Below are 24,157 nucleotides of genomic sequence, written 5' to 3' on the forward strand. Positions count from 1 at the left end.
ATCTAAATATAGCTAATGAAAACCTTTACTGTCTAAAGAACAATTTAGAATTTATTTTAAGAGCTGTACCAAAGTGTTGTGCTACACATTGGTTCCTAGAAAACATACTCTTGTGAAGGCAAAATTCAAAGATTTCACAAATAATAGTTCATTTCGATCCCTCCATTTCTTTAACAGCTATTATTCCCCCTCATGTCAAGTCAATTGACTTTTTCCTTTTTTTTTTTTTTTGATTTTGTTTCTCGCTGTGTCACCCAGGCTGGAGTGCAGTGGCACCATCTCAGCTCACTGCAAGCTCTGCCTCCCGGGTTCACGCCATTCTCCTGGCTCAGACTCCCGAGTAGGTGGGACTACAGGCGCCCACCACCATGCCTGGCTAATTTTTTTGTATTTTTAGTAGAGACAGGGTTTCACCGTGTTAGCCAGGATGGTCTCGATCTCCTGACCTCATGATCTGCCCGCCTCAGCCTCCCAAAGCGCTGGGATTACAGGCGTGAGCCACCGCGCCTGGCCGTCAATTGACTTTCCTTCTTCCATAAGTTCATCACGAAGGAGCTGAAGAACACCGAAGCCACCTTTTCTCTTTTGGTCTGGCCACTCTTCAGCTGTCAGTTGGGTTTTGTTTTCTTTTTTAGGCCACCCTTCTAAAGGAGCCTTCGAATGTCAGTTCTCTAAGCCTTGAATATGCCCCTTGACTAAATTATGCAGGTATCCTCTACCTTCTCCTCTTCAAAAAGGTTTGATGATTCCCAAGAGAATATATCCCTTTGAGCTCTAAGTATCATCTCTCTCCTGTCACTCTCTTCCATACATAGGTAAACACACACACACACACACATATATAGGCGTGTGTATATGTATACATGCGTATTTCTCTCTTCATGTACATATGTACATAAATCTTGACCACAATGTAAAGGTGTAACGTATTTAGTTAATTCTGCTTGTTACATCTAATTTATTCTGGGTTGTGACAACCCAACTGATCAAAATGTGAAAAAGTCAACACTATATATTTTATGATCTTATTATTCTTTGGATCCATGTGAATATCAAAGTTTTTTTTAAATAACTATTGGCCATTTAAATGAAGATGAACGTTCTTTAATAGTAGATATATCTGTCGGTTTACTCTTGTCCCCTGACTGTCAGTTCAGAATGTGAGCCCAGTCCTAGCATCGCTTTCCCCAGCTCCTAACAATTACGTGACTTTGACGTCTTCATTCACTAGCCACCTGTGTACCCAGCCACACTATCAGTTCTTTCATTTCCTCTCCTGGCTTCACCTCCATTTTGGAAACCCATCTGACTACTTACAGCAGTATTGTATTATTATTTGGAATTGATGCATGTCTGAAAAATTAAGCAATCCCATATTCTGGTAAAAATAGCATTACCAAATTTATATACAAGAAAATATTGGTATATTTAGGCAGAAAAAAATAGTCTACCCTAGATGATGTTTAGGGCACATGTAGGTACAATGGAGGATGAGGGGTAGACAGGTTAGTGGAGCTGTTAGCCAGTGGGGAACAGTTGAAAGTTTTTGAGTAGGAGAGCTGTATGATTAGACCTGAATGATGTATGGTTGACTTATTTGCAATGGTGATAATACAAGCAGCAGGCGGAGCAGAAGGAGCAAGGAGACCCAGGAAGAGTCCAGGGGAGAAGCAGTAAGTGTAAAGTGGACTAGGGTAATGGTAACAGAAAGGAAAGGAGTAATACAGAGCCAGGAAACAACTGATGTGATGTAGGAAGCGAGAAGGGAGAAAGTCAGCTGACACTGTCAGTCCAATTTAAGTCAGGAGTAATAAGGATGGAGGGGAAACATGCTGAGTTCTAGAGGCCAAAAGATCATCCATGCAGACGTGTCTATTCGGTATGGAACCTGAAAAGAAGCCAGGGTCAGGTGCTCAGTCGGGATTGTTCTGCAAGAGGAATTAGAGTTGAACTTGTAGGAGTGAGTTTGCTAACAGAGAAAGAATAGAGAGAAAAACAACATAAAACTTTGGGGCCGAATGTATAGTTAGAGTCCCTGAAGAGAAAAAAAGAGGCAGTAAATGTATTAATAACCACAGAAGAAATTTTAAGGGTAGTGTAGAATCTGGGGAGTCAAGGGAGAAGAGAATTTCCAGGAGGTAGTTATCAGAATTGAATGTCGATCAGGGGAGTTAGGGAGATTTGTGATTAACATTATTCTTACAATCATCACCAACATAACAACGATCACAAGAACAACTACTACTACAGTACTACGATAACTGTTGCTAATACTAAAAATATGTAGAAGGAAGTTGATTACTTCTAAGCATGCAGTTTTATTGGTTGAAAGATGTAAATAAACAAATCAATTTCTTCATTCAACAACAATTTACTCAGGGCTTATACGAAACTGAGCACTGGGTATAAAGCAAAGAATAAGAAATGACTGCATGGTGAAAGCAGAGAATATAGGCATAGTCCTACTCTTTTTTGTTCCTTTTTTTTTTTTTGAGACAGAGTCTCACTCTGTCACCTAGGCTGGAGTATAGTGGTGCAATCTTGGCTCACTGCAACCTCCACCTCCCAGGTTCAAGTAATTCTCCTGCCTCAGCCTCTCGAGTAGCTGGGATTACAGGTGCCCGCCACCATGCCAGGCTGATTTTTAAAATATATTTAGTAGAGATGGGGTTTCACCATGTTGGTCAGGCTGGTCTCGAACTCCTGACCTCAAGTGATCCGCCTACCTTGGCCTCCCAAAGTGCTGGGATTACAGGCGTCAGCCACCGTGCCCAGCCAGCCCTACTCTTTTAAGAGTTTGGTGGTTGAAAGAGACTGAGAGGGGAAAGGAAAGCAGGGCAGGGGAGGGACTACTTGGAGTCCAGTAAAAGTTTTAGGGAAAGACCTGAATCTGAAACAGATATTTAACCTTTATGTGTCTGAAATACTATATTGTGCTAATTGTACTGTGAGACTCATCCACTATTTATAATAATGTTTCTCTTGGAAAATGTGTTCAAAGTTTCCATCCGGGATACAAGGAACACATCCTTCCTTACAACAGTCTTCGTAGTGTAATCGATTCAAAATGTGGGGATAATGATGAAAATGAGAAAAGGAACAGGAGACTACGAAGATAAAAACCAACTGAAGTGCTACAGAGGGGCGTTTCAGGGACAAAGGGTTCCGAGGCCCTTGCTAGGAACATGCTGGGGCAAGAAAGTGACGGGAATGGAAGGCTGGGAGTCACGCTTTCCTGTCTACAGGTCTGGATTCCAGAAATCATTTATTATTGCCATTACCTTTAAATAAGAAATTGCATTTAGAACCTTCAGAAGCCAGGAGTCTGTAAACAATGGTGCAAACGATTCAAACCCGAAGACATTCTCAGCTGTAATAAAATTTCTATTTACATGTTCCATTTTTTAAAATTCCTAGAAAAATGCTACCTTTATGACTGGGCTCTCATTGGGTAATACAATTGGCTCAGCTAAATAAATCTGTATATTTCAGGACATGTAACCACATCACACTTACAAGTCTTTGCTATGAATTTAAAAAGGCTCCTTGCCCCTGGAAACAGCCTTTTAAAGGCTGTTGCGGGCCTTAGGCAAGTGGCTAGATGGGTGGTATTCAGCACACACGTCCTCTCTTTAATCTAGAATGATCTCACAAACACAAAAACAAGTCAGTCCCACAAGAGAGAAGAGTCTGCCCCTCCGCCACAAAAAATACTAGAAATAGGACAAATGTAAGGTTTTGAAACTTATTTGCTGGTTTTCTGAACTGCCATATTATGACCACTATCCTTAATATTTATTTTTTCTTTTGGTTGGTTTTTCCTCCCTAGCTGTTGAATCCTAGCTCTTCCTTCTGGTTCCAGGGCTTAACCTAAAGGCAGATATTTTAAAGTACTTATTCGTGTTCAGTGTCCAGCACAGTCGGCCTACTTTATGGACACTATACAGTAAATACACTGCTTTCCAAAATGTTTTTTTTTTTTTTTTCTCAAACCCTTCATCCCAGGCTCTCACAGTTTTTGAGTTTTAATTTTCCCACTCATGATTTCTTGGAAAGCTTGCAGCTAGAGAATATGTGCTCAAGTGAAGGCATGGGTGGCTGAAGGTGAAAATGTTTACAAGGGTCCCTGACTTCTTGATCAGGAAGAAATAAGCAACACAAAAGCAGGGAAGCCAACTGAACTGAACCGTCCACTGACTGTCATTTAAGGTGGTGGGCTCACTCGTTAAAAACCAAATGGAATAAAAAAAATCCTGTACTTTTTTTTTTTCTGAAAACTTTTCTCTATTAATATAAAATTTGACTTGTCTCTTCAACTATCCATATATAACTAAGCAAAAGCACGGGGGCATAAATGTGATATTTTGCTATATTTTAACTGGAAGTTACATTTACTATTTAAATTTCAATAAAATATTTACTATTTTTGGCTGGGCGTGGTGGCTCACGCCTGTAATCCCAGCTCTTTGGGAGGCTGACGCAGATGGATCACCTGAGGTCAGGAATTTGAGACCAGGCTGGCCAACGTGGTGAAACCCAACATGGTGAAACCCTGTCTCTACTAAAAATACAAAAAAACTAGCTGTTTGTGGTGGTGGGCGCCTGTAGCCCCAGCTACTCAGGAGGCTCAGGCAGGAGAATTGCTTGAACCCAGCAGGTGGAGGTTGCAGTGAGCCAAGGTTGTGCCATTGTACTCCAGCTTGGGCAACAAGAGTGAAATCCTGTCTAAAAAAAAAAAATTACTATTTTTTCTGTAGAATATAATTAATGATGGGGTTTTTGCAAGGTGCCTCCTTTAACTCATCCCATTACAATACTATGTTTTCATGAGTCCCTTGATTTTAATGTCTATTTCAGTAGAAGTTCAATGAGTATCTACTAAATTGTATTGACTTTACTTTGGGAGGGTTTAGTTTAGCTTTCTTTCTTTTTTGATCTATTTGTTTATGCTTATTGATAAAATCAAAGGGATTTTTATGTCATGAAATAATATGGCCTCAACATGGATGAAAGAAAAACTTGGATAAACATCCCAAGAAGAAAGGAAAGGGAAATCCAACGTTGCAGACCTTCTAGATAGTTTAGGGACTGACGATTGAGAAGGGACAGACCAGAAAGTGTTCTTATCTTGGGGTTAAGCCTAAAGTGTGATTGTTCTCTTAGCCCTAACAATTTTGTCAGATGTTTCCACGTGAAACATTCAGAGAAACACTATAAACAATTTGCATCAGAGAGAGGTAGAGAGAAAGGGAAAGAAAAGGCAAGTGGGAAAATAGATCTGAGGACTCACTCCCAAGCATGGAAAGTTGAGGATTTGGGGATACTTAAGAAGTTAAATTTCTTGTTTTCTCTGCATATGTGTTGTCACATCACTGGAAAAAGAAGGTGCTTTCTGAAAGGAACTCTTTTTTGTTGTATACTTTTCACACAACAGTGGGTTTATTTGACAGTGAACACTAGGCACTGGGCTCTGCTGTGAACAGCCCTGTTCTTGCCAGGATTAGGGGCCAGTGGGAGGTGCAATAGCACCCACTCCGTTGCACCTGGCTCTGCTACAGCAGGAGAAACAAAGGGCACAAAAAGTGAATAAAGAATGGAACATTAGTCCGGGCACAGGGGCTCACGCTTGTAATCCCAGCACTTTGGGAGGACCAGGCAGGCAGATCACTTGAGGTCAGGAGTTCCAGACCCGCCTGGCCAACATGTTGAAACCCCATCTCTATTAAAAATTAAAAATAAAAAACTTTATCCGGCATGGTGGTGGCCAGCTGTAATCCCACCTACTCCGGGAGGCTGAAGCATGACAATCACTTGAACCCGGGAGGCGGAGGTTTCAGTGAGCTGAGATCATGCCACTGCACTCCAGCCTGGGCGTTAGAGTGAGACTCAGTCTCAAAAAAAAAAAAAAAAAAAAAAAAAAAAAGAACATAAACCGGTCCTAGAGACTGGAATAGTCCAGGAAATCTGTCTAGAGACACAGACATCCAACATGGGACCTGTAGGAAGAGTAGGAGTTGGCAAGGGAAAGGGGCAAAAGGGAGAAGAAACAGCATATGTCAAAGGCTGAAGATGAGAGGAAGCTCATCCTAACTGAAGATTTTTTAAAAGATCAGCAATGGTAGGGGTGTGAGCAGCAGGAAAAGAAGAGGAGAGAGAGAGGATTGGGGCAGGCAGAGCAGCCTTGCGAGTGCATCTGGGCTGCATCCTCAGGGCCATGGGGACCCAGTGAAGAAGGATCACTCTGGATGTGGTGTGGAGGAGGGGTTGGAAGGGCACAAGCCTGGGGGTGGGAGCCTGTTCAGAAGCAGGGAGAGTTGGTGCTTTCCTGAACTAGGGGAAGGGCCTTGTGAATGCACAGAAGAGGATGAGCCATGGTGAGGCTCAGAGGGCTGGGTGATGGACTGCTCATGGCAATGAAAGAGAGGAGGAAAGGAAGGGTTGGGTCAAATGGGTGGACGCTGCCATGAACTATGTCTGGGAACACAGGAACAGCAGCAGCAGGTTTAAGGGGGTTCAGATAATCATTTCCATTTTGGACACAGAGAGTTTCAGTTTTCAGTAGGACATGTCATCTGTTTCAACATCCAGGGAGGTTTTGGAAAGGGCTAGAACACACTATGATCTGAAAGATCTGGGCTAGAGATAGAAAGTTGCCAGTTGTCAGAACATAGGTGGTAGTGGCTGAGGTTGCCTAAGTGAGATTGCAGAGCCTAGTGAGAAAAGGAAGCCAGGAACAGTTTCCCTGAGGAGCAACAGGGTTTCAAGGCAAGAGACAAAGAGGGGCCCTGAAGGCTTCTAGGAAAGAGCCATCAGAGAGACAGAGGGCATCCCATTGTGTCAGATGCTTCAGGGGAGTCAAGCTGGTAAAGACAGAGGCAGCAAGGATGTCACTGGCAACGGCAAGAGCAGTTTCTGTGGAGTGACGGCGACAGAGGCCGGACTGTAAAGTAATAAGAAATGAGTAGGGATGGAGCACAGACAGAAGCTAGAAGGGAAACGAGATTAAGATAGATTTATTTAATATGGGTTACACTTGAACATATCTCAACACTTATTGAATAGGGCCTTTTTCAGTAATTTAACAGTTACGTAAATAAATGCAGGACCTATTAAGTAGCAGACACTATTCCAATGCTTTTCAAGCATTAATTCACTCGATTCTTGCAATTCCTATGAGATAGGCTTTACTGTTTCTCTCATTTTGGAAATGAGGCAATTGCTGCACAGAGAGGTTAAATAACTTGTTTGAAGTCACATAGTTTCTAAATGGTGGATCTGGGATTTGAACTCAGGTAGCCTGGTTCCAGAATCTATGTTTTTAAGTTCTATCTCTCTCTCTCTGTTTTTTTTTGGGACGGAGTCTTGCTCTGTCGCCCAGGCTGGAGTGCAGTGACGTGATCTCAGCTCACTGCAAGCTCCGCCTCCCGGGTTCACGCCATTCTCCTGCCTCAGCCTACGAGTAGCTGGGACTACAGGCGCCCACCACCATGCCTGGCTATTTTTTGTATTTTTAGTAGAGATGGGGTTTCACCGTGTTAGCCAGGACAGTCTCGATCTCCTGACTTCGTGATCCGCCCGCCTTGGCCTCCCAAAGTGCTGGGATTACAGGCGTGAGCCACCGCGCCCGGCCTTTAAGTTTTATATCTCTCTTTAACCCAACACATGGAAGATCATCTAACAGGACGCTTTAAGCCTTAAGAAAAATGAAACAGTGGTAGCATTTAAAAAGATTGGGTTCCATGTAATACTTCACAGTTTGGCAGAGGTTGAAAAATTACTTAAAGTAGCACAGAGCCTGACATCTTCATACCACTGTGCTGGTATCCTTCCAAAAATAAAGAATGCTGCTGTATTGATCCCTTTTATTTATACATTGATCATTTAGCATCATAGAAATAAAGTCATTTGAACTAAATGGATTCTCAAAACAACTGGCTTCCTCTTAGAAAACAAATTCCTCAGGCTTCTTGCAAATCAATCTTAGTGTAAGTGTCTTTGCTGAGCCTCCACATCTATGTGGCTGCAAGAGATCATTATTGATCAATAGTTCCTTCCTTTGGAACACTCCTTAAATCAGTTACAGTGTTTAAAAAGATGCCTTTTCAAATCATAACCTCTTTTCTAAATTGGCCTTGGACATTTTGTTTGCAAGGACAACTAGTATAATTTTAAAAAAAAATCACAGCAAGCAACAAAGCCAACTACTGAAGGAAAGAAACATTTCTCAGACAGACCACATGAGAAATGGCTTTGTTGAGCCCCACTCTAAAAGCCAAGGGAAATTTCTGCTTGAATCACAAGGAACCACAGTAGAGGTGAGAAAGATGCTCCATCCATTTTAGCAGCTCATATATATTTTGAAGTAAAAGTAGTGTTTGCATTTTCTTGCACATTTGACTACATGGAGTAGGAGGGGAAGACCAGACTTAGAAGTTCTGGATTTGAGACTTGGTGTTGCTAAGAGCTGCCTAAAAAGAACCAGGCACTTCCCCTCACGTGGGCTTAAGATTTTCATTTTTGAAATGGGGGATGAGGGTAGAAAGACTGGGAGCCAATTTTCTTTCTTTCTCCCTCCCCTCCCCTCCCCTCCCCTCTCCTCTCTTCTCTTCTCCTCTCCTTTCTTTCTTTTTTGAGATGGAGTCTCGCTTTGTTGGCCAGGCTGGAGTACAGTGGTGTGATCTTGGCTTACTGCAATCTCTGCCTCCTGAGTTCAAGGGATTCTCCTGCCTCAGCCTCCCAAGTAGCTGGGATTACAGGCACGCACCATCACACTCAGCTAATTTTTGTATTTTTAGTAGAGATGGGGTTTCACCATGTTGGCCAGGTTGGTCTTGAATTCCTGACCTCAGGTGATCTGCCCGCCTTGGCCTCCCAAAGTGTTGGAATTACAGGCGTGACCCACCATGCCTGGCCAGTAGAGTCAATTTTTTAAAGATTCTTTTCAGCTTCAAGACTCCATTAATCAATGAAATAAGATGGAATTATGATTTTAGCTGGTATAAAAGAAAACAGATTCACCCGAATCCAGTATAGTTAATACTCTGCTCATTAAGTTTTGTTAAGAATAGAGGAAGAACAGATGAGAACATGACGTTTGAGAACAGAGTGATGGTGAACTTAAGTGGAAAACTGCCATTTAGAAGAAAAGAAGATCAGAATAAAAACCTAGCTAGAAAAAATGGGGCATAGGATTTGAAAAGACAAGTCTGATATTTGAAGTGGTCGGCGCTCAGGATCAGTTTTCGTGCAAAAGCATTAGGTCAAGAAGTGAAATGGTAGATTTGTGAGCAACAAGGCTGAAACAGAGGCCACAACATGGAAGAAGATCCATTGTCTAGCTGGGAGGGATTTGAGGTCAAGCACACATTCTGAGCTTCTCTAGATAAGCCTATCTACACAGTATCTAACCAAACACTACACAGTGTGTTCACAAAGAATACATGTGCATGAGATGTAGAACACAACCATCTTGTGATGTTAATGACACACTTGTTTTATATTCAAATAGGGAGCCCAAACTGTTTCCTGTGTTCTGTTCCATGACAGGTAGACATGAACTTACAATGAGATGCTATTTATTAACCATACCAAAGAAAAAAAATAGGCCAAACTTAGAGACATTGTAAACAAGAATTTGCTGACGCTATTTTTAAAAACAAAATGAAATCAGATAAGCCAGCTTGGAAAATAGAGAGGAAAGTAAATATATCTCTCCAAAGAACATCAATATTTGCTAAATTATGGAATAATTAGTTTTTTAGGCAGCAATGAAATACTACCTACAAAAATGATTCACTGCATTAAAACTGGCAGTCCAGTTGAGGTCTTGTAAGAGTTATACAGGAAGCCAAGTTTATTGGGAGGAACCTGAGAACAGCTCAGTTCTCCAGATGAGAGAATACAGGCTAACAACACTTGTGAATTTGGAATGAATCTGCTACTAGGAATGGCAAGAATATAAAAGATGGGAAAAAAGCAATTGGGAAGAAAAGAAAAATAATGCTTGTTTCTAAGAATGCTGCTGCTTTGGTTTATGAACTGGTCTATTTGTTTTGGCTCCAACTAAAGAATGTTTCTGCATATTTTACAATGTAGTTTATGGACATCAAAGGAACAATCTCCCCTTTCATCATTATTTACACACAAAAATAATGCAATTTGTGGTACATGTAAGATGTTACTTCTTAAAAAGCTCTCGAGTCTAATTTATTAATTGCTTGAGATTTAAAGTTAAACAAGGGTGAGATGCAAATCATCTGTTACTCTGAAATATTTTACCACCAAATCCTGTTTTATTAATGAGAAGTTGAACAGCCATATGAATATTTATTTAGGTGGTTAGAGGGCTTTATGAAGAATCCTACAGCAAGTGACAGAGACATAAAAGCTGAAGGGTTCTGCTTCTCTTGAAAAAATGGGGGTTGTTCTTTTTTTTAAATTCCACTTTTTCCTCTGTGTTTCCAACATTAAAGCATTCCTGTAACCCACCAACTATCCCGGCCTTCTTGCTCCAAATCTTTTGCTTTTGCTCCTACTACTGCTGCTATTATAGCAATAGCCTCCCATTGACAACTCGGGAAATAACAGCTTGGTCTTTTTGGATGGCAGGACTGCATCACATTAATTTTTGCCAATTACATGCAGTTGAAAAACATGATACATGTGTACTACTAGGTTTATTTTGCTTAATTTATTGATTTTGGTTCAGTTCCTTAGAAACTGTATAATTTATCATGCTATATTATAGATTTCCTGATGCAATAGCAACAAGTCCCTTAAAAATAACTCTATATAAATGTAAAACAGAATGAGCTAGAAATGTCTTTAAATTGTTCCACGATTGATAAGGCACAGTTATGCAGAATCCCAGTTATGATAACACAACTGTTTATTCATAACTTCACTTTTCTCTCAGTAGCATATAACTACTATTGGAAAATATACACATATATATGCATACATTCATTCTTTTTCTAGAAATGTTTAAACACACGTACAACATACACATACATTCTCCTTTCTTTTAAAAAAATTATACATGTCTCAACCTATACATGTAAATATAGGATCAGGTACAATAGTGTTTGAAAGACTTCTGAAGTCAGGCGTTAAAAGTTCTACAGCAAAGAAGATGATCTGAAATGAAGTCCACCAACAGGTTGGCTCTCAGCCCAGTCCTGCCCTGGGGGCAATTCTTCCCAGTTCAGTCTAGTCCCTTCCCCTCTTCCACTGAATGGCCTCTCCTGCTGCCCCCAAGGCTGCCTGCTCCCCTCTAGCAGACACCTTCAAGCTCTATTCCTCAGGTTCCTAAATGATTTCCTGACCTCTTCTCCCTCCCCGCTCCAAATACCACCTCCTAGTCCTTCAAGTGAGATGATCTCATCTAATTGTTAGGAAGAGTCTCTGATTAAACAGTTTCACATTAGAGTGTGAATTACTTCAAGTGGTTTAATATGTTAATACATCAAGGCTGTCTGAATCTTAAAAGAGGAGTTCCTTAAACTGAAGGCTTAGATATTTAACTAATCCAAGAACTAACATTTTGTGGGGGTGAGGATTTGGGGTCCCTGCTTCTTTTAATACCAAGGTTGGTGTTGATGTGTTTAAAGCTGCCTTGAAAACAAGCAATAATAGGTATAAAATAAATTAATATATTTAGTAACCAGGGATTATACGTATATATATTTTTTGAGATAGAGTCTCACTCTGTCACCCAGGCTGGAGTGCAGTGGCACGATCTCAACTCACTGCAACCTCCACCTCCTGGGTTCAAGTGATTCTCCTGTCTCAGCCTCCTGAGTAGCTGAGATTACTGGTGCGCACCACCACGCCTGGCTAATCTTTTGTATCTTGTAGAAATGGGGTTTCACCATGTTGGCCAGGTTGGTCTGGAACTCCTGACCTCAAGTGATCCATTCGCCTGGGCCTCCCAAAGTGCTGGGATTACAGGTGTGAGACACTGTATTAGTCTGTTTTCATGCTGTTGGTAAAGATATACTCAAGACAGGGAAGAAAAAGAGGTTTAATTGGACTTACAGTTCCACATGGCTGGGGAGGCCTCAGAATCATGGTGGTGGCAAGAGAAAATCAGAAGGATGAAAAAGCGGAAACTCCTGATAAATCCATTAGATCTCATGAGACTTACTCACTACCACTAGAACAGTATGGGGGAAACTGTCCCCATGAGTCAAATTATCTCCCACTGGGTCCCTCCCACAACACGTGGGGATTATGGGAGTACATGATGAGATCTGGGTGGGGACACAGAGCCAAGCCGTATCAGCCACCATGCCGGGCCAGTATCCTGGGAATATATTCTTTAAATCAATGAAGGCTTTATGTTTGAGCCCTCAGTACTGTGGGTGTTATGCAAAAACCAAAAGTGTGAGACATGAAATAATAATTATTGGCTGGGCATGGTGGCTCACTCCTGTAATCCCAGCACTTTGGGAGGCCGAGGTGGCCAGATCACAAGGTCAGGAGTTTGAGACCAGCCTGGCCAACATGGTGAAACCCTGTCTTTACTAAAAATACAAAAAATAGCCGGGCATGGTAGTGGGTGCCTGTAATCCAAGCTACTTGGGAGGCTGAGGCAGGAGAATCGTTTGAACCCAGGAGGCAGAGATTGCAGTGAGCTGAGATCACACCATTGCACTCCAGCATAGGTGGCAGGGCAAGACTCCATCTCAAAATAAAAAAGAAAAGAATAATTAAGGATTAATAACAGGACCTCATGAAAGTGTAAGGTTCCTGAGGACTGGGGCAGTCAGCAGAGCTTCACGGAGGAAGGAGATAAGACCTTCAGATGCTAAAACTTGACAAGTCTGAGGGTTAAAGATGCTGCTGAGGAGGAAGGTGAACAGCATGAGAGAAGGCAGGCTGCGTGGCTGGCAAGGTGCTTGTGGATGGTGAGAACCAGCTTGATTGGAAGAGAATGTGTGTGTCAAGGAATACTGAGAAACCTGGACGGGCTCTGAAAGCTAAGCAGAAGAGTTTGATCATGATGTTATAAGCAATCCTCTAAATTCAATTTAGTCATATGATGTAAGAAATTACGACATCATCAAAAGATATAAAATAAAAAATGGAAAGTCCTGTTCCCCCGAAATAATCACTATTATCCATCTGGAGACCTACTCAGGACATCTTTTTATGTATATGACATGCTGCACTCTTTTCACTTATTACATATTAGCAACCTTGCCTCATTTGCAGAGAGATTTACTTCATTCTTTAAAAATGGCCTCATAATATTCCATTGTGTAGATGTGTCATGATTTGTTTTCCCCAGCTTTTTGCTCAAACAATCCTGCAAAGATATTGTATAGACTTGCAAGTATATCCAGAGATAGATTCCTGTTGGGGGAACTGCTGGCCCAAAGGTTATGTGCATTTGAATGTTGGTAGATATGACCATGCTGCCCTCCACAGAGGCCACACTGACTTATACTCTCAGAAATGGGGCTCGAGCCTGCCGGTTTCCCTATATCTTCACCACTGACCACATTTTCGAAACGAAAACTTATACTGGTCAGATGGATGGCAGTCAGTCCCTTCAAAACTTTGGATTTCTGATTTACATTTATTTGATTATGAGTAACAATAAGCATATTTTTTTCATAAGTTTGCTGGACATTGATGTTCTGTCTGTGAATTCTGCATTCATGTTCTTTGCTCTTTTTGTCCACTGGGTTGTTAAGTTTTCTTACTGATTTCCAAACCCTCTTTGTAAGACAAGGACATCACAGTGATTTAAGATTTCTTTGGCAGAGTTCTTCACACTGGACTGAAGCTGAGAGCCTTTTGGCAGGGATATCGGCTGAGAGGAGGCTGTTTTAAATCAATCACAAGTTGAGAAGGGCTCTGAATAGGGTCATATCAGAGGAATAAGAAATACATTCAAGGACTCTGGCAATAGACTTGAGATAAATTGGGATGAAGGAAAGAAAGGACAAAGATGAACTCAAAGTTTCTAATAGGAAACAAAAAGACTGAGGGTAACCCCGATAGACTGGAAAGAAGGGCCAATCGGGAAAGGAAGATCACAACTCAATGTTGTAGATGGTGACTCTGAAATAGTAGTGCATCTTCAAAAGAAGAGGATTTACAGGCAGTGCAAGATATAGGACCCAACTAGGAATCAGGCCAGGGCTTCTGGGAATCATCTCTACAGAAGCGACAGCTGACATCACAGAGGAGATGATCTTAGTGTGGAAAAGAAAAGGAGAAGCAAAGCCCAGGACATAGACTCGAGGAACACCCACTGGGAGGAAGAGAGACCAGCAGGAGAGAGACAAGTAAAAGAAGTATCATATAAGCTAAGATAAGATAAGGGTTGGCAAACTACAGCCAGCAGGCCAAATCTAGCATTTACCTTGGTTTTGTCAATAAAGTTTTATTGGAACATAGCCATGCACATCTGTTGACATACTGTCCATGGCTGCTTTCAGGCCACAATGCTAAAAGCTAAGTAGCTGCAACTGTAACTATATGACCTGCAAAGCCTAACATTTTTACTATTTGGCCCTTTACAGAAAAAGCTTGACAACCCCTGTTCTAGAAGGAACACTGTTGGTCAATCAACAGTCAAACGCTGCACAGAGCTAGAGGATGATGAGAAGTAGAAACACACTGTGGAATTTGGAGAAGAGGTGATAGGTTACTCTGTAAACTTTCTATATTAAGGTGGGATTACAAAAGGGATTTTTAAGAGAGTAGATGGAAGAGTTGAACCATATACACATCAGAAAAAGAACAAGAGGTTGGTTGGTAGCTAGGAAGGGTTGCAAGAGAAACAATGCCATACGGTCTATCCACTTGTCTAGAGACCATACTCTGCTTGTTGAGCTTAGCCGTGACCACAGGGCCTGGAGCTGTGAGTCAATTTCATCAAGGACGTGGGAGAAAGAGAACTGTTGTACCAGTGGTACTTGAGTAAATGTATTCAAGTACATTTCCTGCACCTTATGCCATTGTGGTATAATTGCCTATAGTACAGCTGTTACTATACTGTAACATTACTGTATCATTACTGCACATTAGGCAATTATCTAAATATATCTAAACATAGAAAAGGTACAGTAAAAAAAAAGTATAAAAGATACAAAACGGTGCACCTACATAGGGCACTTACCATAAATGGAGCTTGCGGGACTGGAAGTTGCATTTGTGAGTCAGTGAGTGAGTGGTGAGTGAATGTGAAGGCCTAGGACATTACTGTACACTACTGTCGACTTTAAAATACTCTACACTTAGGCTATGCTAAACTTATAAAACAACATTTTCTTTCTTCAATAATGAATTCACCTTAGCTTACTGGAACACTTTCACTTTATAAACTTAAAAAAAATATTTAAACGTTTTGACTCTTTGGTAATAACACAGCTTAAAACAGAAACACACTGCGCAGCTATACAATACTTTTTCCTTTGTTAAAAATGTATTTTCATTTGACGAATAATAATTGTACCTATTCTATTTTTCTTTATATCCTTATTCCATAACCTTTTTTCTATTAATTTTTTAATTTTTACTTTGTAAACTTTTTGTTAAAAATAAGACAAAAACACACACATTAGGCTAGGCCTACAAAGGGTCAGGATCATTAAGAAGTTACTAGGCGGTAAGAATTTCTCATCATTTACTTCATTATAATTTTATGGGACTACCATCATCTATGTAGTCCATCTTGACTGATTTGTTGTTATGTGACATATGACTGCATATAATATGTGCATATACACCTATGTAGCATATATTAGGCTGGTGCAAAAGTATTGCAGTTTTCGCCATTACCACAATTACTTTTGCACCACCTAATAAATATTAAATTGATCATTCAGTAATTTTGGTTGCTGAGGCTTACATTTATATCATTCAATGATCATTATGTCCATTATACTGCCTTTGAACTATCTCTGATACAGTATAGCATTATTAAAGATTAACAATGTCCCAGTCGTTTTTTGTTAAATTTGTAAAATTAAAAAACTAAATTATCCATATATATTCCAATAGTTTATTAACCAAAGTACTTCATTTTGGATAATGCAATACTACAATTAACCACCAGCCTGGGTAACATGGTGAAACCCTGTCTCTACTAAAAATGCAAAACCTAGCTGGGCGTGGTGATGCGCATCTGTAGTCCCAGCTACTAAGGCTGGGGTCTGAGGAGGGAGGATCGCTTGAGCCCAGGAGTTGGGGGCTGCAGAGAGCCAAGATGGTGCCGCTGCACTCCAGCCTGGGCCATATAGCGAGATCCTTTCTCAAACAAACAAACGAAAAAATCAATTAACCATATATAGTCGCCTAGTGACTTTCAAAGAGTACAATTTAGCCATTGGTGAAGAGGAATCTATTCTCACCTGTGTTCTTTTCATCACTCTCTCTACTCACACATTTGTACATTCGCTCATCAAAACTTAATTGATTCCTTAACATACACAAGGCAGCGTTCCAGGGGCTAAACATATCTCTCATAGCACTTGAAGGATTTTGTCCTCTGAACAAAGAATCTTATTTGATTAGTTTTAAAATAAGATAAAAATTGCCAGAGAATAGCATCAGAGGGAAGGTATGGGGTAAAAAAAACCTTTGAGAGAGAACCGTTCATTTCTTCTCTGCTCATTCATTGCTATTGCTTCTCCTTGCTCTAGGAAGCAAGGTCATAATTCACGGCCACAGTGTATCCAAGCTTATCTTCCAGAGCATTCTTCCTGAAAAATGGCACTTATGCTTTATGCTACTATGACTGAATGGCTCTGTCTTCCTTTCTGAGTGAGTAGGCAAACCTTCTTAGGTGGGATGGAAAATACATTTCTATTCTTAGCATTATTAATTCTAATTCAGGAGGGCATAAAGAAAATGCCACTTTCCTTGTGCCCTTAGGACGTGCATACAGGGGAGACAAGAATTAAATAGTGAACAGGTCCCAAACAATGCCATTTGATGCTAGGCATTGAGATTTCTTTCTGTTTCTCAATGCTACTAAAACACCACAATGAGGTTTGTAATTTTATTCTTTGGGAATTGATCCCTGTAAGCTTTTAGCACAGTAAAAATTGCCCAATCTTATGAAATATTCTACACCCCCCACCCCCTGCCCCCAACCAAGCCCTTCTGGTAACACAGACCAGATTGCTAGATGTCCTACTGGCAGCTGACCTTTTCTTGTGAACTCCAGTCAGTAGCCAAGGGAGAGAAGCATCAATGCTGTAAAATCTCTTTTCTATGCCTGCAAGCAAAAATTTTACAACATTTCTCCTTGATATGAAATCTCTGCTTGGACATCTGGCTTCACAGTGAGAAACTTTCAATACACTAGCTTCAAAGAAAGGACTTAGCCCTGGTGGTGCAGTGATGCCAGAAGAATGTTCCACAGTCTCTTTAAGAAACTATTTCTAACGTTTCCCCAAATGAACTTCTGTGAGCTCAGTGGATGGTGCTAACTCACATTTAGATAACTTGGCTTTGGCATACAGCCTTTTGTGGCCATTGACCCTAGAGTATACAAATTATGTTCTTAGATAATACAGGCATACCTCGGAGATACCGCAAGTTCAGTTCCTGACCACTGCAATAAAGTGTATACCATGATAAAGAGAGTCTCACATATTTTTTGGCTTCCCAATAGCATATAAAAGTCATGTTTACACCACACTATAGTCTATTAAGTGTGCAATAGCATTACGTCTAAAAGAACAATGTACATACCTTAATTAAAACTTTCTTATTGCTAAGACATGTTAACAATCATCTGAGCCCCCAGAAGGTCCTAATCTTTTTATTAGAGGAGGGTCTTGCTTTTGATGCTGATGGCTGCTGACTAATAAGGGTGGTAGTTGCTGAAGGCTGGGATGGCTGTGGCAATTTCTTAAACAGATAAAAATAAAGTTCACTGCACCAACTGACTTCTTTCACGGAAGATTTCTCTGTAGCATGCGATGCTGTTTGATTTTACCACAGTAGAATTTCTTTGAAGATGGGAGTCTATCTTCTTAAATCCTGCCACTGCTTTATCAACTAAGTTGATATAATATTCTAAATCCTATGTTGTCATTTCAACAATGTTCACAGCATCTTCCCCAGGAGTAGATTCCATCTCAAGAAAACATTGTCTTTGCTCATCCATAAGAAGCAACTCTTCATTCAAGTGTGGTCATGAGGTTGCAGCAATTCAGTCACATCTTTAGGCTCCATTTCCAATTCTAGTTCTCTCCCTATTCTACCACATCTGCAGTTACTTCCTCAAAGTCATTCGTGAGAGTTGGAATCAACTTCTTCCAAACTCCTGTTAATGTTGAGATTTTGACCTCCTCCCATGAATCAAAAATGTTCTTAATGGTTCCAAAATGGTGAACCCTTTTCAGAAAGTTTTCAATTTACTTCGCCCAGATCCATTAGAGTAACTACCATCTATGGCAGCTATAGTCTTATGAAATGTATTTTTGACATAACAAGACTTGAAAGTTGAAATGACTCCTGGATTCATGAGCTGGAGAATGGATGCTGTGTTAGCAGGCAAGAAAAAAAATTCCTCTCCTTGTACATCTCCATCAGAGCTTTTGGGTGACCAGGTGCATGGTTAATCAGCAGTCATTGTTTTTAAAGGAATCTTTCTTTTCTGAGCAGGAGGTCTCAACAGCACACTTAAAATATTCAGTAAACCATGCTGTAAACCAAGTTGCAGTGCAGGTTTTCTTGTTCCACTGAAAAAGCACAGGCAGATTAGATTTAGCATCATTCTTTAGGGTCCTAGGATTTTTGGAATGGTTAATGAGCACTGACCTTAGTCACCAGCTGCACTTGCCTCGAACAAGAGAGTTAGCCTGTCCTTTGTAGTTTTAAAGCTTCTCTAGCCATAAAAGTCCTAGATGGCATGTTCTTCCAATAGAAGGCTGTTTCATCTACATAGAAAATCTGTCATTTAGTGTGGTCACCTTCATCAAGGACCTAGCTAGATCTTCTGGGTAACCTGCTGTAGCTTCTACTTCAGCACTTGCTGCATCACCTTGCATTTTTATGTTATGGAGATAGCTTCTTTCCTGAAACCTTATGAACAAACCTCTGCTAGCTTCAGACTTTTCTTTCTGCAGCTTCCTCACCTCTCTCAGCCTTCACGGAATTGAAGAAATTTATGACCTTGCTCTCAATTAGACTTTGGCTTAAGGAAAGGTTGTGGCTAGTTTCATCTTCTACTAGACTACTAAAATTTTCTCCATATCACCACAAAGCTGCTTTACTTTCTGCCATTCATGTGTTCACTGGAGTAGCACTTTTAATTTCCTTCAAGAACTTTTCCTTTGCATTCACAATGTGGCTGTTCGATACAAGAGGCGTAGCTTTGGGCCTGTCTTGGCTTTCAACAAGCCTTCCTCACTGAACTTAGTAATTTCTAGCTTTTGATTTAAAGTTAGAGATGTGTGACTCTTCTTTTCACTTGAACACTTAGAGGCCACTGTAGAATTATTGACTGACCTATGTCAATATTGTTGTGTCTCAGGGAAGAGGGGGGCCCGAGGAGATGGAGAGAGATGGGAGAATGGCCAGGAAGTGGAGCAGTTAGGACACACGCAACATTTATTGTTTGTTGTCTCCCATGGGTGCAGTTCGTGGCGCCCTAAAACAATGACGATAGTAACATCTAAGATCACTGATAACAGATCAATCGCCATAACAGTTATAATAATGAAAAGGTCTGAAATATTGCGAGAATTACCAAAATGTGACACAGAGACACAAAGTGGGCACACGCTGTTGGAAAAATGGTGCCAATCGACTTGACACAGGGTTGCCACAAACCTTGAATTGTACAAAACACAGTATCTGTGAGGTGCAATAAAATGAAGTGTGATAAAATGAGGTGTGTCTGTATATACAAGGCACGCGGTATTTTTTTTTTTAAATCTGCATAAATTAGGCAAAATATATGATGGTTACCACAAGATCTGAGTTCTCTCCCCATATCTGCTATACCATTACAGAATATTTATGAGCTTGCTGCCACTAAAAATAAAATGACATGAGAATAAAGGGACACTATTTGTTATCAGAACCTTTTATGATTCATGAGGGAACATCTTTCATTTATTCTGTGTACTTCCAGCACTTCCATTGAAACAAACATTGCACTAAAGCTTGCTCTCAAAAACCTCATAGTCTAGTTGGTGAGAAATAGAATTAATCTACATACAGGTCCACAATGTTCTCTCCGCAATCCTGAAATCCAAAAATCCTCTGGAAAACACAAATTCTTTTGGAAAGTCTGAGTTAACTTCTTCGGGAACAAGACCTGACTGATGTTGGGTGGGACTTACAATCTTGACTTGTCTCTTTCACTGCGGACACTCACACGTTTCACAGTTCCTGTATGTGTCCAGTAGACTGTGCGGTCCCAGGACCCACTGCAGATACAGCACAAGCACCACCTTCCTAGAACCTGCAGATTCGGACTGGGTGAGGGATTATGGATCAGCACCGTAATACAGCAAACACTTTGTTAGAGGAATGGACGAGGCTGGCATGAGTTTCTCACTCTGATGCTTCACAGAAAAGATGACCTTTAAGTCAAAGGGAAAGGCCACTTTACACAGAGCTCAGGGGCATTTCCCATGGGGCATGGGATCGTAGAGAACATGGCATCTATGCTGAGCACTGGCAGCTGACGAGGGGGAGTGGAGGGTGATGTCTAGACAAGTGGTTCTCCACATGTTGGGTTTCAGGACTCCAGTCCACTCTTACAAACTGACAACCTCAAAGAGGTTTTGTATATGTGCATTACATCCACTGAATTTATCATATTACATATTAAAACTAAGAAATATTAAAACATTTTATTCATTAAAATAGTAATAAATCCATTATGTGTAAACATAAATACAATATTTTAATAGAAAAATCACTATTTTTCCAAAGCAAAAAAAAAAAAAAATTAGTGAGACAACTAGCTATGTTTCATTTTTTGCAAATCTTTTCAACGTCTGATTTGATAGAAGGCAGCTGGATTCTCAAATATGCTTCTGCATTCAATCTCTTACAAGATGCTACTTCGACTGAAGAACAGGAAGAAAATCTAGTCTCACATAGATAAATTAGAAAAGGGAGGAGTATTTTAGTAGCCTTTTTAGATGACTGTGGATAGTTTTGTTACTATGCTAAAATTTGACAAGTGGTAGCTTCTAAAAAGTTAGTTGCAATGTGGAATCTGAAACTCTCTCAGTGAACTTTTCATACTATTACCTCAACATCCATTGATCTCTTTTGTATTTTCAATGGATCTTTTACTCAGGCATGGTTTTGTGACATCAGGTGTCTGTCTTTTGGAAAACGTGGTTCTGTGAGTTATACAAATCTTCCAAATGTTGATATGCTTCACTCTCTTCCTTCCCCTTTCTTCCCATACACATCACTCATAATATCACCGATCTCATCAGAAAAGTCTGTAAGTATTGTAAGGCTGTCAGGCTCACAGTGGTGGTATTCATTTTCCAAAATTCTAATTTCTGCTTGAAAGCTCAAATTTTATCATTAGCAACAATATAGTCAGTTGTTATTCTTGAAATGTCAGGCTTGTTTCATTTCATTCATTTTCAAGAAAACATCTGCCAAATATTCAAGTGTGAATATGCATACGTTGTATGTCAGTCTTTCTTTCAGAGTGACTAGAGTTCAGCTCATACTCATACAGACACAGAACTGCTTTTCCCTAAGACAGTCATTCTACTTTATGCAGCAGAAGTGCTTCATGTGTACTTGCTATTAATATTAAAAGAGATGTGTCCTCAAGGTTTGAGATTTAACAAAATCAACACAGATGCTCTTCAACTAAGATGGTATTAAGTCTCAATAAACCCAATGTAAGTCGAAAATATCGTTAAGTTGAAAATGCACTTAATACCCTGATTAACCTGTCATAAAGCTGAGAAATTGTAAGTTGAGCCACTGTAAATCAGGGACCATCTGTACATTTTATTGCTTTGTTGTTTTATTTTTTTTTTTAACCATAAGTACATGGTAGTGAAGAAAATAATGACTAGTCATATGGTTTCATGTTAAAGCCTTGTTTTGTGTGAAGGCACCATTGCTTCTATATCATCTGTGCAAGTATCAATATAGTAAAAAAGGAAAGTGATGTCTTTGTGTTATTATGAAAATAATTTTGACCTTGTGAGGCCATTGTAAAGGTCTCAGGGACTCATCGGAGTCTGCAGAGAATACCTTAAGAGCTGCTGGTTTAGATCATAACCTGCTTTTGTCTTTTTTTTTTTTCTTTTTTGAGATGGAGTCCTGCTTCTGTCGCCCAGGCTAGAGTGAAATGGTATGGTCTCAGCTCACTCCAACCTCTGCCTCCTGGGCTCAAGTGATTCTCCTGCCTCAGCCTCTCGAGTAGCTGGGATTACAGGTGCCCGCTGCCACGCCTGGCTAATTTTTGTATATTTATTAGAGACGGGGTTTCACCATGTTGGCCAGGCTGGTCTTGAACTCCTGACCTTGTGATCTGCCCGCCTCAGCCTCCCAAAGTGCTGGGATTACAGGCATGAGCCACTGTGCCCAGCCTAGATCATCAAGTGTTTTATATGCCATATTGACAAGTATAGGTTTTATCCTATAGGCAATGGAAAGCCATTGATGAATTTTAAGAAAAAACAACATGCCCATATTTGTGTTTTAGAAAAGTTACCTTATCCATAGTGTGAGGCATAGATTTGAGAGGGCCAAGTTATTGGCAGTGATTCTAGATAAGGGTGATTGTGCTAGGCAAGGTCAAAGATGATGATGATCTGACCTAGAAGGTAGGATCTAGTGATTGGGGAGTGGGGTATGAGTTTGGAGATATTTAGGAGTTTTCTCTAGGGACTGACCTATGAGAGGTAAGGGAAGGAAAGAATTCATTCAGAGAGATTTCTAAGAATCTGACTTCAGTGAGTAGGTAGATGATGGTGGTACTTTAATTCAGATAATCAATACAAGAAGAAGAGCAGGCTAGGGCTGGGAGAAGAGCAAGAGGAAGATAAATTCAGTTTATGACAGGTCTAGATTATGCAGTCTATGGTCCATCCAAATGGAAATGTCCAGTAGTAGTCAGAAATGTGAATTGAGGGCTCAGGAGAAAAGTTTGAATGGTGATGAAAATTCAAAATTCATTTGTCTGGAAGTTAACGTGAAGGGACGAGATTGTCCAGGGACAATCCAATACATATAGATAAAACAAAATAGGCCCTAACTAATACCATTATTTCAGTGCAAAAAAGAAAAGATGGGAATAAGAATGGGAAAGAGGGGTTCCGAAAGGTAGATGCCCCAGGAAAGTGCTGCCATAGAGCTAAGAAAGTTTTTAGAGGCTAGTCCGTGCAGATTAAATCATTGTTCACAGGTGTTCATGGTCTTCTAACTAGAGTCAGTATATAATTTCCCTGCCTCATTGATGTGGACAGAAATGAGGCTGAGGATGCAGGGCTTTCTTTCAATCCATCCTCTTGCACTTCTGTAATTTACCATGAACAGGATATCCCAGACAACTACTAGTCCAAGCCGACTGTACAAACGCGTAGAGCTGGCCTGAATCTGATCTAAAGCCTGGAGTCAAACCCGGTCAGTCAATGCATGTTCTGAATCTGAGCCACAACAGCGACCCGCAGACATGTTGCAAAAAAGAAAAAATAAATGTGAGTGAAAGTCACTGAGTCTCCAAAAGCGTTTGTTAGGCAGCATTATTGTGGTAATATCTGAGCAGCAGAAGATCCTTGCTATGTGTCATGAAGAAGTCAAATAGGCTTCTCAGATTAGATAGTAGATTTAACGTCCCTCTCCCAACACCAAATAAAATGAGTCAGGAAGAGTAAAAGCCAGCAAAAATACACCAACAGAACAATATCGGGTGATAAGGTAGACATCATACAAAAAACCATCAAAAATCTGGGGTCAAGGAAAGAAACATAATTCTGGAGCACAGTGAAGAGTTGCACAGGGGCTTAACTTCAAAACTTGCCATGCCCCTAGGATCATTATTTTGTTATGAGTCAAAATTCTGAGAATTCTCAATACTATCACCAAATTTGGAGGAAGGAAATGGCATGGCAGCCTCATCTTTTTCCTCTTCTGGCTGAGAGTAGGGGAGATGGATGTGGCAGAAAAACAGATAAACATCAGGGCTGGC

General features: G+C 40.4%; 1 protein-coding gene across 18 annotated transcripts in view; it reads right to left on the minus strand.

Moving 5' to 3' along the window:
• CEP112 (centrosomal protein 112) overlaps positions 1-24,157 on the minus strand; it is a 551,317-nt gene that overhangs the window by 78,088 nt on the left and 449,072 nt on the right. Inside the window, exon 24 of one of the 18 annotated variants that reach the window (XM_031657715.1) lies at positions 18,117-20,440. The exons of the other annotated variants lie outside the window; for them this stretch is intronic. Coding sequence (XP_031513575.1) covers positions 20,315-20,440 — 126 coding nt within the window. The 3' untranslated portion in view covers positions 18,117-20,314. Of the gene's footprint in view, positions 1-18,116; positions 20,441-24,157 lie in introns of those variants that run through there. 18 annotated transcript variants of the gene reach the window in all.

Source organism: Papio anubis, chromosome 17 (assembly GCF_008728515.1).
Source record: "Papio anubis isolate 15944 chromosome 17, Panubis1.0, whole genome shotgun sequence".
NCBI lineage: Eukaryota > Metazoa > Chordata > Mammalia > Primates > Cercopithecidae > Papio > Papio anubis.